Here is a 16,335-nt window from a genome sequence, read left to right on the forward strand (position 1 = left end):
GCCCACTTTGTCATCAGTACAAGGCAGTAAAGCAGGGAAATGAGAACAGAGTCATATTTTTAATACATAAATGAATACTCTATGAGAGTGGTCATTATTTAGGGCATGGCATTTTCAAGCGGTTCTACAGAACCAAACGACTTGTATAATCCCCCTCGTCACGGCAACGTGAGAAACTGGCTGAAGTTTTCTTTAATAACCCATTGACCTCCATCTATTTATGACCCCCACTGCCATACATTTTTTTTAAAATATGATATTCAAAATGCAAGTAATTCTCACTCAAGGGCAAATTCATGCTCCACGACTTGGAGGGCAGCAGCAAAGGCATTCACCTTTTATTACACAAAATATTTTAGTAAGCAACTTTTATAATTGGCTGTCCGAGCTGGGTCCTGACCCATAAACCCTAGAAGTGCCAAAATCGGAGAAATAGATTTAATGTTAGAGCCTTGCTGCCTCTTTGCCCTTAAAAGATGCCCAGGGAATATGAGCCTCTGAAAATAGAGCTGTAAATAACCTGACGAGCAATGGGTTTTCCTTTAAATAAATACCGATCAGGTTTATGTTGAAAGACAATAGAAAACGTTGCCCAGATATGCAGTTTACAGTATTTATAGCTGTAATATCGAGGTGCCAGCACCGTAATTTCATGCCCCAATGAGAATGGCAAGGTCAAAGCAAATGCTTTGGCAGAGCATCTGCTAATACGGTGACTCATAAACAGGCACTACGTGTATCAGGTGCAGCAAATAATACAGTATAATGAAATACAGAATAGCTTTCCATTATTGTTCTTTTTTTTATGGTGTCGTCATTAGGTATAATTTATGTCTTAAAAATTCATCTCTACACAGGTTGTTCTGAAATGGGGGTCCAGGGGTCATTCCACAGGTTTTGGAACCCATAATAAATCCCCAATCCCTTTTTTGTCTTTTCCTTTTATATGTAAAACTCACTTTCACCTCGTTCCTTTTTCTTCTGGATCTAAGGCTTCTTTTATTTGTTGTGGTCCTCCTCTCAGCAAATAGGCAGATCAGAGTCTACAACCAATTTAGCGAGCTGTAGTTTAACTTGAAAACAGGAATTTCCATCTTTTAGATTATATACTTCATAAAACTGCAATGCGAACATCAAAGATGGCGATGGCTATTAAAATGCACATATATTAATCTCAGTAGGGGCCCAAATGCAGTAACAAAAAACAAACAAAAAGACCTTACGTTTCAAGGAGAAACTGATTGTCTTTTATGCTATTTCTTCCCTTTATTTGGGTAAACTGAGATCTCACTCAATAGTCTGTCACCATGCAGTCTGCTGTGGTCAGATGAATCAGGAGTCCAGGGACACATTATTGCTTATTTGACTGTGCAGTCTCACTACACAAACTCAGCACATGACTTGCACCACTTCCTGGCACTAAAGACCTGCTGTAAACTGCAGCCTTGCCAAGATTTTCATTTAGTTATCCAACAGTTCTCATGGTCAGTCCTGTGTGAATTTTTAATAGGTGACCAGAGATCATTTATTGCTGTAAGTTGTTTTGGAGATTTATGAAACAAGTTGATTATGTGCATTTTTGTTTGTTGATACAAAGAGTTGATCAAATCCTTATTATTATTATTTTTGTATTATTTAAAATTAAACCCAATATTCTGACTAATCTGACACTGAAAACAATTTGGATTTATTAACAAATATTAAATATTCTCATTGGAGAAATTGATTAGTAAATAAGTAATTTATTTAATAATGTTAAATTGAATAATAAAATATTTTGCTTTAGGTTTTTAAAGTCACACCTACATTAACAAGTGTTCTTGAGAAAAACGATTAGAATTGTTTTAGGAGATTTATAAATTTAGGAGATTTATGAAATTTTGTTGTTCCTCGAGAACTATTCTAATTGAGTAAAACAATTAGAATTGAACAATTGTTTTCAACAGCACAGATGTTTTGATCCAACATGATTTTCTTCACAACAGCATTCTTGTTTCTAAAGATATGAATTTATATTACTATATTTATGCTAGAGCTGGTAAATATGGACAGAAATCCTATCACAATAACATTTTCATATCAGTCAATATCAACATCAAGTCACTATTTTTATAAATCTTTAATGTTCCTTGGATCTATTTGGTGAGAATTGAAAATACTACTCTTTTATTTTTTATTTGAAAGATTTATCTTTTAAAGTTGAACATGTCATAAAACATTATTTAAGTGCTTTGAATAAATAAGATGTGTATTTTAAACTAAAATCTTTACAGGAGACCAGAACAAAAACTGATGGTCTTTGTTGATCGCAAGAATAAAAAATGCATTCAAATGCAAATTCTCAAAATGTTTATTATAGCTCGTTTACATATTGGTCTTTTAAGAATAAGGAATGAAAAAAGAGTGTAACTAGGTAAAAAAGTAGTTTTTATGAAGTAAAGGATATTAAAATCTCAGTCAATTGTAAAAAAGAAAATTGCATCTGACTCCTTTGCATTTGCTTACTGTTTCCCAATGGATGAAGACAGATGTGTTGATTCTCTAAATCATCAAAGACTACTTTAAGAAATCACTGCATTCTTTATTAAACAGAAAAAATATATACATTTTTTTGAAGCCCCAGATTACTTGGACCCTTTTAAGCTAAATCAAGAAGAACTGCACAGATTTTTTTATTGTTCTTATTACGAATCAAATATGATTCAGTATTTTGGAACTAGGCCTAGTTCTTGCTTGTTGTCTATGGCTTTCCTTTTAATTGTTTTATTATAAATGAGTTAACGTTGTTTTTAATATAGTTTTATCATAAGTTGCGTAATTATTTCCCTTTGTTTAGACCAAGATACTCATTAAATGATGAGACCCACAGCAATGGCAGCATATGGTAGCTGAAATAAAATCCTTTCTTGCCACAAAAGGAAATGTTCATATTAGATTTTTTTTTCTCCTCCTCCTCTCTGATTCTCCATCTGGGAGCCCTTTGCAATTTAATCATCACTAAAATCATTAAAAATATCTGAAGATTAAATTATATTGGCATTTGCAAAATTATGTAATACATTTACATTACAATGAAGAAATTAAAATAATGCATTTTCGCTGTCTGGGGTGTATGAAATCTCCACATGGGAAATATAACTGAAGAAATGGACAGACTCTGATTTTCTTTGCCTTTGGTGGCAGTTAATAGGGTAGCAGAGGTTCAGATTTCATTGTGTGAACCTTTCTGCACTTCCTTTGATGGATGTCCCTAAAAGTCTCGATGGTCTCTCTGAATTATAAAATGAAAATACATTTTTGAGAAGCAGGGCAGGTTCAATTGGAGGAGATTTGAAATACTCTCTGAATTGTACTTAAAAGATTTGTTGGAAGCTTGGGAAGTATATAAAGTTAGGTTATTATAGCAAAGGAGCCATTTGGTTATTCACCTTAATGTGCAGACGTTGAGCGTGCTTCGAATGTCTTCAAGGGTTCATTCGTGTTCATTTCAGGACTCACTGATGAAGAGGTAGAGTTGGCCATCCAGCGCTCTGGCAGCACAGAGGAAGTCTTGCCTTTGAGCCCTGTGGGACTCCCGACTCCACCTTATGCAGCTCAGCTAACTCCTGTACCACCCAGTAAGTACGTCTTGTAGGCCATTTTTTTCCCTGTGAACTATTGGCTAATAATTTAGCATAAAGTCAGTCAGAGATGCTCAAGTCCAGTCTTTGAGAACGACTATCTCACAATTTTTAGATGCCTTCCTTCTCCAAAACATCTGAATCCCGTCGTAAGCATTCACTTCTTCATCTAAAAAAAAAAAAAGATTTTAAACGTTGCAGGCGGCTGATATCTCTCCAGGACTGTACTTGGACACCTCTGCAGTAGAAGATCAACTGATTTTATAAAAAAAATTTTTTACCCATGAATTTAGTCCGCTGAATATAATTTTTCTAATCCTGCAGCAATTTCTTTTGCTCTTCAATTTTCTTATTTAAAAGAAAAATCATTATACAGTCTAAGGAATGAACAGAAAATGCGTCAAAAAAAGAAAAAAATTAAACATAATTTACTCTACATAAAAAAATACAGTTTGCCTATACTCTTTAAAGATTTGGCAACCTTCTCACATTAGTATTGCACAGGGGACTATTGTATAGGGAAAAATACACCGTTTGGTTTAGATTACTTCAAACTACACTTCTTTTGACACCGTACCAAACATCCTGGACAATACCACGCTGTTATGACAGCTGCTCATTTTGCATGCTATCACTGTTCTGCATGAGCAGCATGAAAGTGTGGTAGGCTGTTTTAACATTTTATCAAAAACTCACCTATTTCATTCTGACTCCCATTTGACTTGAATATCTCTGTAGTGGCTGTTTCCTCTTGTAAGAATTACAGATCCTCTTTTCACAATCTTCATTGTAGAGAGGAACAAAGTACTTGTTGAACAGTACACCTGTCATCCCAGTACACATGAATGGGAAATGTGACGTCCCAGAATGCTATATGAAGTCTATTGGACTAGAAGTCCATTGGAACAGCTTGTTCCATTGGACAAGAACTCCATTTTAGATTTCTGAATATTGATTTTAAGTAGAAGAAATTGCACTGGATTGTTTTGTTTTTTTTTCTTTAAATGTTGTCCCAGACTACTAAATGTTACAATGTCTTGCCATAAGCGAGTCAGTGAGGCCACCCTGTTGCTCTGTATACATTAGACAGATGCTGCAGTACAGGAGGAAAGAAGCAGAGCAAGATCGAATGACTTGCTGCTGTGGCTGAAGAGAATTTAATTAATCTGAAATGAAGACCAAAACTGTTCATACTGCTAGCAGATTTAGCTTTAACATAAATTTGACATTTCACCAACATGTTTGCTCTGACTAGAAGCGAAATTAATGTTTTGGAGAGGCTCAGCAAAAGGCCTGACTGAATCTGTTGAACTAAATATTAGGGTGATGGCAAAGAGGATCTTGCATTTATTTTTGGGAAGAGTATTAATAATTGTTGATATGCCATTTCTTAAATAAAATTTTATTTGGCATTAATACTAAATTTTTAGTGTTTTGTTATCACTTGATGCCTGTCTAATTTCTAATCAGAAACAAACTTCTTGGTTGAAGGAGAAGAATTTTTAAACAAACTCTACAAAGGGTATGAATAATTGTGATCTATTTCCAGTTAAGAACTGGGAACATCACTTGCTCTCTTTAATTCACTGGGTAGTCTGTCTGCATTTCACACTGTAAGGAAACTGCACCACTTTTTTGTGTGCTTGTGCACCAGATTTCATGTTACTCTTTATTCCTAGCCAGATTAATCAGATTAACTAACCTGTTTAACTTTGACCAAACAGCTCTGTTGTCCTTAGGATGCCTGACTCATTGCAACTGGATCCTAACCAACTTATAAGTAGTTGAAAACTCTCACACTCTTGTTTGTGACTTTTATATTTAGGTACACTTTCTTATTTCCACTAAATCAACTTGTTTTTGTCCAAGTTACAAAACTTGTTAGTTTTTTCTTCTGCTCATTTGCTGTTACAGATGTCCCATTCAGCATTAATTTATATACTGAAGTTATGTGGTTAATTCATTTACCGTGATTTTAAAGACAAATAGAACATAACAGCGCACATATGAAGCCCATGACGTCCCGCAGCGTTCCATTTCTGTTGGGGTCCCAGCCTGGCAAGACCCTACACCACAATCTGTATCTTTATTACTTCAGGGGGTTGTGAATCCTCTGTCCACTGATTTCCCAATGCAGAATGAAGTCCGCATAATGCTTAACCCATATGACAATGATTCCAGATGTATTCCACCCTCATTTATTACCACACTGTCCTTGACTCCCCGGCATCTCATGTTTTGTAATGAAAGTGATGTTGATGGGATGGCCATGTAGTTAGGGAGACTCGCAGCTCTCCGTCCGTAGTAGGGGGTTTTATATCAAAACGGCTATAAGGGAGCTGCATAATGAGGTGAGAGCTGGTCGTCTTGTATGGGGGGTCATGCTCAAAAGAGGGGGCTACCTGCCTCTGATGTCCTTCTTATGGGGACGGTGCACAGGGACCCGCATCCATCTCTGTCGCAGTAATGGATACTCTGATCTCTATTTCCACACAGTAGAAGGACAGGAAGGCCTCCACTGAACCCAATAAATTTGAGAGGAGATTGGAAAAACGGGGGATGGAGTCCACGGTTTCACAGCCTAAGTGACCAAATAAAAAAGAGGAAGATGGCAGTGTGGAAGTGGGAAAGAAAGGGGGAAAGACAAAGGAAGAATGAAAAGCCCTAAAGCAGAGAGGGTAAGAGCAATGGGTGAGCCCTAGTGATGCATTCAGGCATCATCAGGGTCAACACCCCATCCCAAGGACTTTCAGGCCTTTCATAAGCCTGGCATTCTGGGATGGCTGACAGTCTATCCCAGCTTTAATGTTGATGAAGACCCAAATTTATATGGTTATCATATGGATGATTTAAAAAAAAAATTCAATGGGAAAGGTTAGAGGTTCAACGAATGACGCTGCAGCAGTGAAACATAACCTTGAGGCAGGAAAATAAAACGACATTCACCCTGGAAATATACCATACATTTCTGCCTGAGAGGGTCTTCCGTTTTATTTGCATGTAAAATCACAAGTGCTAAGGCAAAAAGATCAATGTAGTTTACTCACTTCAAGCCAGTAAACATGCACCACATAACCCATTAGGTGAAATCAGACTTGTAATAGAATATCAATGGTGTGCTTCAAGTGGGGTTAGCCTCAAATAATTTGTATTCATTTTTCCCTCGCTGGAGTAAATAAAAGAAAAACTCGCATGCTTCCTCTAGACGTGTTGCTTAGTGACATTTTCAGTTGAATGCCTCTCTTAAGTGGGGAATTTCCACCTTGACAGGCAGTTGGCCTACCCAGATGACAGCTTGCACAATGACACACTTTCACATCATCTGTCACTCAGCAAGACAGTCAGCTTCAAAATGCACAGAAACACTCTTTTATGTTTTTGTTCATCTTAGGTGCTTTCTGTGCAAATACTGTTTATACTTAAAAAAGTATTTCATTCTAATCACCACAGCTTATCAGATACTCCATTTAATCATGCTGCAAATCTTTTCTAATATTTGGTGATGGTGACTTTTTCAGTCATTCAATCTTTATTAAGTTTGATAAGGATTTTAATTTATAGTCCAAGAAAAGACAGCTAATTACTGTAGAAGGATAAATGGTTCATAACATTACAAATACAATCTAAAAGTGTCTTCCAAGTCACTACTTTGTAGAATCACTTTTTTTGGCTACAATTGAAGTCTTTTGGAGCATGTCGGTATCGGCTTTACACATCTAGGTATTGATATTTTTGCCCGCCTGCCTTTGCAAAAACAGAAAAAAGCTTAAGTTCAATTAGATTGAATGTCTTCCCACAGGTTCTCATTGAATTTCCTACAGAAGGAAGGAACAGCATTATTATTATCAGCATTATTCTGCCTCCACCATGTTTTACTGTGTAAATGTATTTTCAGGGCAAATTGCAGCGTCCCACAGATTATCCCACAGATTAGTTTGCATGCAAAAGCTAACTTTTGGTCTTGTTTGACCAGAGATCCTTCTTCCACATATCTCTTCTTTTCACTTGCTTCTTATAACTCCTCCATACAGACCAGATCTCACAACTAATTCCAGTAGACAGATTCTCACACTTGAGCCATGGATTTGTGCACAGTCTCTTGACTGCTTGTCTGATTAATGCTCCCCTTGCCCTAAGTTAGATGGACTACTATATCTTGGTTGTTTTTCAGAGGTGCCATATTCAAATAGTGGATGGAACAGAGCTTTGTGACATGTTAAACACTTGGAAGATCATTATATTGCCTATATCTACTTTAAACTTTATAACTTGACCTGTCTGCGGGGTTTGTTGTTTGTCATCATGCCTTTTGTTCACTAATGTTCCTGCAGACCTCTGACATATTCATAAAACACACAAAAATCATGGATATATGCTAGGATTAAACTGCAGAAATTTAGAAAACAATGTGCCATCCATGCAGACCAGTTTGTGGTTCCAATGTGACAAAATGCAAAAATGTAATTTCTTTCCATGTAAAAATATTTTTCCTAGGCTGTTGCTCATGAAATATGAGTGTAGTATCATTACTTTATATATGTCCTTATATTTTGGATATAATATAGTTTGTTGTGTCTAAAGATCAGGGTTTAATCTCTTTTTTTTTCTATTTTATTATTTTTACCTTTTTTTTTCTATTTCCAGCAGGCTACAGATGGAGAGACTACGGAGCGCTCACCATCATTATGGTTGGCATCGCATTTGGCTTTCATCAGCTTTACAAGGCAAGTCCCACCACAGCATAATGGCCGTTTCCTTCCTCAATTTCATATCACAGTAAAAGCTCGACAAACATATTAGCAGGCTCCACGCTGCATGTATCTCCTCTCCTTCATATTGCATTGAAATATGTTCACTTCAGTCTAAGACAAACTGAAGGCGCCACTGCAGCACGCAGCATCACTCCGGTCTTGTTTTTGAAGTAACCATGCTTGACGTCAGAGCATGATCTCATTCTATCCTCTTATTTTTCCTTTGAAAAGTGTATTTGCCAGCACAGCACAGAACTTGTTTTTTGGACATATTACAGACTAAAATAAACCCCCTGATTTTTATTGGGCTTGAACATGAGCTCATGAGGTTCCTTGTCCACAGTGACACTAATCCCACAGTGCTTGTTGTACTCTAAATGACATGTGGAAACCATTAGTCTAGTTTTAAAAGAGGCCAGGAGCCTTAGCAGCAGTTTCTGACCTAGATGACAGGCAATTCCACTTTGCGTGTGTAGGAGAGAGAAACAGAGAACATAAGATGGCACATACAGCAAGGTTTTCTTTAGACGCCTTTTTGCTATCATTTACTCTCCCCGCAGAGTGTTTTGTAAGGCTGGATGAGCACATTCCTGTTTTTCTGTGTCTTCAGGCAAAAAAGCACACACAGTCCCAGCCCACAGATTCCTACATGGAAAAATGCTTCCCTTGTTTGGTAGGTAGGAATCCCTGGTGGGATGGCACAGGTTGCTGTCATGTCGCTGTAGTGTAGCGCCAGTCGCACCATATGTCCAAGATTCTGTGCAGACTTTATTTATGTTATGGTCTGCCTTGTAAACACCACACTCACAGCAACCCACTCATTAATTACCATGTGTTGACACCTTTTTAATCTTTTTTTTTTCTTCTCAAAAAAGTGTTTATTACTTGCACCAGTGTGACATCTTGCCTCTTGAGTTGGAGAGAAAACCCGGCAAAGGGTTTGAAACTGGGAGTTATATTTTTTCCTCCACTAAGTGTGTGAATTGCTTTGCAAAAGTATTAGTACCTCTTTTGTGTCTTGTTTTCACATTTTTTAAATTACAATTTACACTGCAGTGTATTTTACAGAGATTCTTTCTGTCTTTCCAACACGAAGTGGTGCATAATTGTCAATTGGAAGAAACATACTAAATGGGTTTTAAGAAGTTTTCACAACCTAAAATCTGGACATTTTTGTCGTGTTTGCATTTTCTCTTTATGCTAATGACCCTAAGTAAAATCTAGTGCAACCAGTTGTCTTCAGAAGCCACCTGGTTTCAGAATAGTCTATGAATAATTTCATTTCAGCATAAATCTGGCTGCCCTCTGAAGGCCTCAAAGGTTTTTTTGTCAGTAAACAAATGGCATTACAAAGACCAAGCAAACAGGTCAGGGAGAAAGTTATAGAGTTTTAAAATTGGGGTCGGCTCAAAAAAACAATGTCTCAAACTTTGATTGTCCCATGGAACATTGTTTAATTCATCATCAGGAAAAGGAGAGTTTAAGAAAACTACTAATCAACAAGAATATCTGGTTAAAGTATCTGGTCAAAGCGACATGCCAGGCAGAAAGAACTTTATTGGAAGCAGCCAAGTGGACTATAGTTGCTCTGGGGAAGCTGCAGAAATCAGTTATCAAGATGAGTATTATTCATGCTGTCAACAGGCTGCCCTTCATACAGCATTAGCAAGAAGAAAGGAATTGTTAAAAAAAGAAGCCACAGGAAGTAGGGTTTGCAGATTTGCGGGGGACACAGCAAAAAATACACTTAAATTAAACTTTTTGGCCTAAACTTAAAACTTGTAGCTATGATCGCAATGAAATGTGTTTGAAATATGTTTCTACTAATAAAATTGACTCAAGGAGGACTAAATGCAAATGCAGATTTTTATTTGTATATATATATATATTTTTTTTTTTTATTGCATTTTTGCTCTACTTTGTTTTGGTCTGATACTAAAAATTAGATTAGAACACATATAGCTGTGCCTGGCTTAAGGTTTAGGGCACACAAATACTTTTGTAACCCCTAGATAGTATGAACATTCAGGAGTTAACAGAGTCAGTGGAGAAATAGAGAAGCCAATGTTGGCCTCACAGTGATTAACAAATGCCTTCTTGTGCCTATTAAACATTGATATTATTCATTTTTGTGTTTGCTGCTGCAGAGAAATGATTATCTTGATACTGTTGGTTACTATTTTCAATTCCAATCGATGTGTTTTTCCAAACATGCAATAAAAGATACTCATACACGATTTGTAATCATTTTCCTTTTTATTCATTTGCCTATCAAATTACGTAATTGAATAATCATCTATTAAGGTTTCTGATTGATGCTCAAACTTACTAATGATTGGAACAATAAATGTATGTAACCACCTTCATTAACAACCATTAACAGCAGCTCTGACTCTTTGCTGTTGAAAAACACACAAAGTTACATAGCAGCTTTGACAACCAGCCTTGTATCCAATCAGCAAAGCCTTCTTTGACCTGGCATATGGAGGTGGCCTTGTCTTTTTCCTCATCTTTCTTCTGCTTTCTACCAGAGAGAAGTGTAATCTTGTGCCATGCTTTTAATTGCAGAAATACATCCTTCCCCTCATTATGGGGAGCCGAGAGGACAAGAAGCATCTGCAGAGGATGGAAAGCAACATTGCAGCAATGAGTGGCACGCTGACACAGACAGGTGAAGATTAATATCTTCATCACTTTCTCCCTCCTTAACATTTTCCCTCATTTATCTGTCGCCAAAATCGGGGGGCCCCGCACGTTTTTAACAAATGACGCCGCTGTCATTTCGCTTTAATTTGAAATTGCTTGTTTACTGTCAGGCTCGGGCTCAATTAATTACGTTTCGCTGAAAAGCTCTTAACCTCGGAATATTAATGAGGAGTTGGGAAATGACAACTTTTCTCAACCCCTCCACCCACCCCCCTTCATTCACCACCCACCCGCCACCCCATCTTCGCAACAACCTCACCCCCCATCCGAAACCTCCGTCGCCATCATTGTCAGCCACCCTCTCCCCTGTAGGTGGGCTGAAAGTTCATTTTAATTTTGTGTGTGTGTGTGTTTGCTTTTTTTTTCTTTTTTTTTCGGGATTTGTGTGCGCAGCTCAGCACTGTGTGGTATCTGGGCTCAGCACTGGCCCCAGTGTGATTAAGTGCACGGTGACAGGTGCGGCTCCCGTGTTGGACAGGTGAGGAATCTCAACCTGGCTGTCAGACAGGGGGGGAGAGAGATGAGGGGAGAGAACTGCTTTTCCAGCTCTTTGTCAGTATAATTAAAAATCCAGGGAGGCGTAAATGAGAGATGCACTCTGAGAAACTTAGGTCTTGTTAGCGGTAGTGTTAAGCTGAAGTGTGTTTTCACATGATTCATACCGGTCCCCGGTTCATTTAGGCAGGTTAGGAGCAAAACTGTCTCCGGCAGGCGATGGCTGTTTTTGTGTTTCAATTGTCATGGCAATATCGTGTTTCATTTATGCAAAACCTTTGAAGATAGTCAAAGCACGCTTAAGTTCAGTGCTGTGACAGCACTAGAATGTCCTTCCTTGTTACTCTGTTGTGAGGGAAAATAGTTTGTTTAATGTTTAACACAGTATATTGATAGAACAAATTATGCATGCCTACTCACACAACCGAAACTTCATCAAACCACGGCTTTTCAACATCCCATTCAAGCTCAGGATTTTGACTATGCAGATAAATGATGCGAAAATAGGGATGGCTCAACGTTAATGTTAAATAAAAATACCACTCTTTCACTCCACTTACACAAAGGTGTTTTTTCCTAAGGTGTGTTACGTAATTGCTTCTATTTTGATTTTCTGAAATATCTAAATATTCAATATTAAATTACAATAATGTTACCTTTAAGACTAACTTTTACACATTTTAATTTTGATACATAGACATAAAAACAAAACATGGAATATATAGAACTCAAGTGGTTCTTTTGTTGAGTGCTTAGTCTATTTGTCATTTGCTGGTCTAATAAAATACAGACAGATCTGCTAGCTCAAAACTCACGAATGTCAGTGGTTTTTGGGCGGGACAGGAAGATATCCAAACAGCCAGATTCTTTTTCCTTGGGTAAAATAAAAGTCTGAATCCGTCTTTCATCGGCTCAGCAGCAGTATAAGTGGCAACCCTAACTACTTGGAGCTCAATGCAGCTGGAAAAATCTCCCACATTTTCTCTGATATCCCATTAAAGAACATTAGACTATAAGGACAGTCTGGCAGACAATTTTAGTGGTTTTAAAACTGTAATATTTTTTAAAACTTTGGTTTACCTCGACATAGGCCATAAAACATATCCATAGAACAATGAAATTTAATATGACAGATTACTCAACAAGATGTTAAGGTTTGGAAAGCCTGGTCAGTGTGATCTAGCAAGAAAGAGTCGGTCAACCGAGCCTATTTTCCTTTTGGGATCAATAAAGTTGACTCGATTTTAGTCATTTATTTCTTTGATAATGAGATTTGGGAAAATAATGTAATGCTGCATGTCATAAACTGGCAAACTGTCTAGGATGTATTTTGCCTCTCTCCCAACGACTGCTAGCAATGGGTACTGACCCCTGTGGCATATTTACAAGTATTAGAATCAGCTTTATTTACCAAAACTATATGCATTTACCAAGACTGTATGCAGACTGTATGAAAAATAATTTCAGTTCAGTTTTACACACTCACAGACATTAGGTGTAAATTCTTAAATTGTAGAGGAAATGAAAGATAAACTGTGTGCACATGTAGACGTGTAGCCGTGTTTTTGTTATTTTTGTTACATGAAGAAAAAGTGGGGGGGAAAAAGTACATTGGGTATTTTGTTTTCAGCAAAATAGCTGACTAGTCATGGTGTTAGGTGAAGTTAAATGAATGGATGGTTCTTAACGATCCCACATATGCATTTGAATGTGTAGGTGATGGACAGGACTCTCAGTAAATTGAAGCATTCTGGTTTTCCTCATTGTCAGTTTGTTGTTCAAGATTTATGCCCAGTGTGGTGAGATGAAGCCTCAGGATACATTAGCTGAAATACATTACAGTGCAAATGTTTTAAACCTCAACTGATTTTTCCTTTTTATTTCTTTGCCTGGAAGGACCTAGACGACGTTGTTGTAATTTAACAATAATTTAAAGTGATCTTCAACAATTAGCTCTTCAAATTTTCTCAAGGTTTCTCTTTTGACTTTGGCATCTTTTTCATAAATTATCAGCCCATACCTAAAAAAAATTCAGTATATTGTGCAGAGTGAAGCACAAATAAAGCGTTGTCAACCCAACGCTTTATTTGATTAATAATAATAATCACTTTTTTGGGTTGTCAACCCAAAAAAGGTGATTTGGAACAGAAGTGGCTTTCCTTAAGGAATATAAAAAAAGTCCAGTTGAACACCTGACAGAAGTGAACAATGAAGACCAACCCAAAATAATGCCAAGATGGTCTAGAAACAAAATGTGAAGACTTGGTGGATAGTTTAGATGTTTGCAAAGTGCTAACAGACTCAGTATAGGACACAGAGAAATGTTGAGATAGGAGACATACAGTCATAATCTGTCAGTAATAATCTTTTAGATGGATACTAAAAATCAACCACATTTAAATTTCCATAGCAACCAGTGTTTTGTATGTTATCTTTGTACCCTCGTGTGGGAAACTTCCACGAACTTCCAACAGATATTTGTTTAGACATGTGGTGGACATTCCCTTGAACTTCAGATGAAAACAAATGTAGAATTTGCGTTTCCAGCTCATGTGAAAAAGGAAAAAAAGAAAAACCACAGTTGAAAATATGGCTGTTATCGTTTTATTCGGTCACACCCGTTCTATTGTTTCCTGGCTGCTCTAGGAAGGCGGAGGGGCAGGAATTGTGTGAGATGGCGTGCAAGGTGTGTCTCCCTGAATCTGATTAACAAATATGTGCTGTTTTATGATCATTTTCTCCCAACTATGCAAACACACTTCCCCTGGCGATTTCACTGCCTATTCTTGCTACTACTTATCGTTTTTTGGAGATTTGCCAGCATGGAACGCCCTACTCAGTTTGTCAGCGAGGGCAGGATTACAGGGAATGGAGTGCTCTCATGTTTTGCCAGTGAGAAAGTGAGACTCCAATGAAAAGAAGGAAAAAAAAAAACATTGGTCTTTTCTTCAGCCAGCATGTAGAACTAATTTGCTATGACTGCAGTAGCCAAGCTGCTATCGTAGTTAATGACTGTTGTAGTTAACAGTTGGGGAGAGGGGTTGCAATTACACTGAGAGTTTTCTCCCCCCTGCTTCCCCTTTGTCTTCCGCTCCCTCTTGCTTTCTCTCTCATCGCTGCACTGAGTAATAGCGACCGACTGCTTCGCTGCTGCCAATTGCTTGAACCCCCCTTTTGTTAAAGTTCATGTATTTCTCTAGTGCCAGGCGCAATGAGGTGATGTATCCTTTTGAATGGGGACCACATTAGTCTTTCTCACCAGCCCCAGCTAAGAGTAAAGGGCCTTGACTCCCATTATGATTTGCCTACAACTTCACACGGACAATTAATGAATGGATCTTGGAGCTCCTTCAGCACGGCTAGGCTGTAATGGAATTGCGAGGCTGTTTGGGCACTCTTTGTTGGTGGGAGCCATATTGGTGACCAGCTGGCCATTAAAGACAGAGACAGGCCTGGACATATGTAGTGTACATTATAGCGAGGTATTTACTGAATAATTTACTGAATACACAATGCGCAGCCTCCTCGCAGCAGCTGCACATTCTCTCACATGCACGGGTGCACTCACACGTCGCAGCTACTGTCTCCTTCTGATTCATGCCTGGCCAAAGTCATTGACTTTATTAATATTCTTGGCTTCAAATCGGAAATATCACAGAGGAAGAACTTGTGCATTTTTTGACAACTATCTGAGCAAAAAGAAGCCAGATTTTTTTCATGAGACAAGCGAAAAGTTGGACTGTGAACTGTTTGATTGAAGTAATGATTTTATTGTTAAAGAAATGGCATAAAACGGCAGTGAGCAAGATTTCTTTGGGTTTGTTGAACAGATCAACGCAACAAAGTACATCACAAATAATCAATTAGACAATTATTTGTGTTTAAATCCATTTCTGTTGTATTTGGGCACATTGTGTTTATATTTGCAGTGAGCATAACTTTAAAACAACAAAGTTTGTGGATTAACAAGAGGTCTCACTTGAAACCAAACTGTAGGTGTGTCTGTATCTCACGTAGTTTTTTTTAAAACAAGTTGGTTCTTCATTCAGTGAAGTTACTTGCAGTGAGTACAGTATCCAGAAATTTTACTCAAGTGAAAGTAGTGATAGTTTGTAGTAATATTGCTTAGGTAAAAGTAATAAGCATGGGGCAGTAAAACTATTCAGTCAATTTTTTCAAAAAAGTTACTAAAGTTAGTGAAAGTAGATACCACCCATATCATATGAAGTCATTTGACACATTCAGGAGTAGGTCAAACATTGAAGCTGCAACAATGTTTACACTGAATTGCATTATAACTGACTGAATTACTTCTTTGTTTAAAAATAATAATAATAAAATGTTTCACAAAACTTAAACAGTGTTTTTAAGTAATCACTGTTTAGAGTAGAATAATTTAGTCCCATGTTTGACTGGTATATTTGTTTTAGAGCTATTTTGATTGAGTTGAAAGTCTTTTAAACTGTAAAACAGCACTTCACTCAAAAACAGACTGACGCTACTGTGGTCTAAATTCACTCATTTATTTTGCTAGCAAACTCAAGCTTTCTGGATCACTAAAGAGGCAAATTAGGATAATTCATGTTAGACTTTCACAGTCAGTCAGACAACTTAGCAAGATTTTACACTTCAGACCTGTGCAGATAACAGTTTGTGCTGACTAGACTTGTGAGGACATTTGTCAGGGACTTGGAAACAACTCTGCCCTTATTGGTCAAATTTTGGGTGTTTGTGCGTACTCTGGCGGTCTCACCGGGCAATTT

At 37.5% G+C, this 16,335-nt stretch overlaps 1 protein-coding gene across 2 annotated transcripts in view; it reads left to right on the top strand.

Annotated features, from left to right (window-relative positions):
- pex14 (peroxisomal biogenesis factor 14) overlaps positions 1-16,335 on the top strand; it is a 62,465-nt gene that overhangs the window by 29,579 nt on the left and 16,551 nt on the right. The window contains exons 4-6 of one of the 2 annotated variants that reach the window (XM_023331490.1): positions 3,492-3,617; positions 8,268-8,344; positions 10,940-11,042. In XM_023331490.1, the coding sequence (XP_023187258.1) occupies positions 3,492-3,617; positions 8,268-8,344; positions 10,940-11,042 (306 nt within the window). Of the gene's footprint in view, positions 1-3,491; positions 3,618-8,264; positions 8,345-10,939; positions 11,043-16,335 lie in introns of both variants that reach the window. The other variant, XM_005808223.2, reaches the window with a different exon arrangement.

This window comes from Xiphophorus maculatus, chromosome 1 (genome assembly GCF_002775205.1).
Source record: "Xiphophorus maculatus strain JP 163 A chromosome 1, X_maculatus-5.0-male, whole genome shotgun sequence".
NCBI classification, from domain to species: domain Eukaryota; kingdom Metazoa; phylum Chordata; class Actinopteri; order Cyprinodontiformes; family Poeciliidae; genus Xiphophorus; species Xiphophorus maculatus.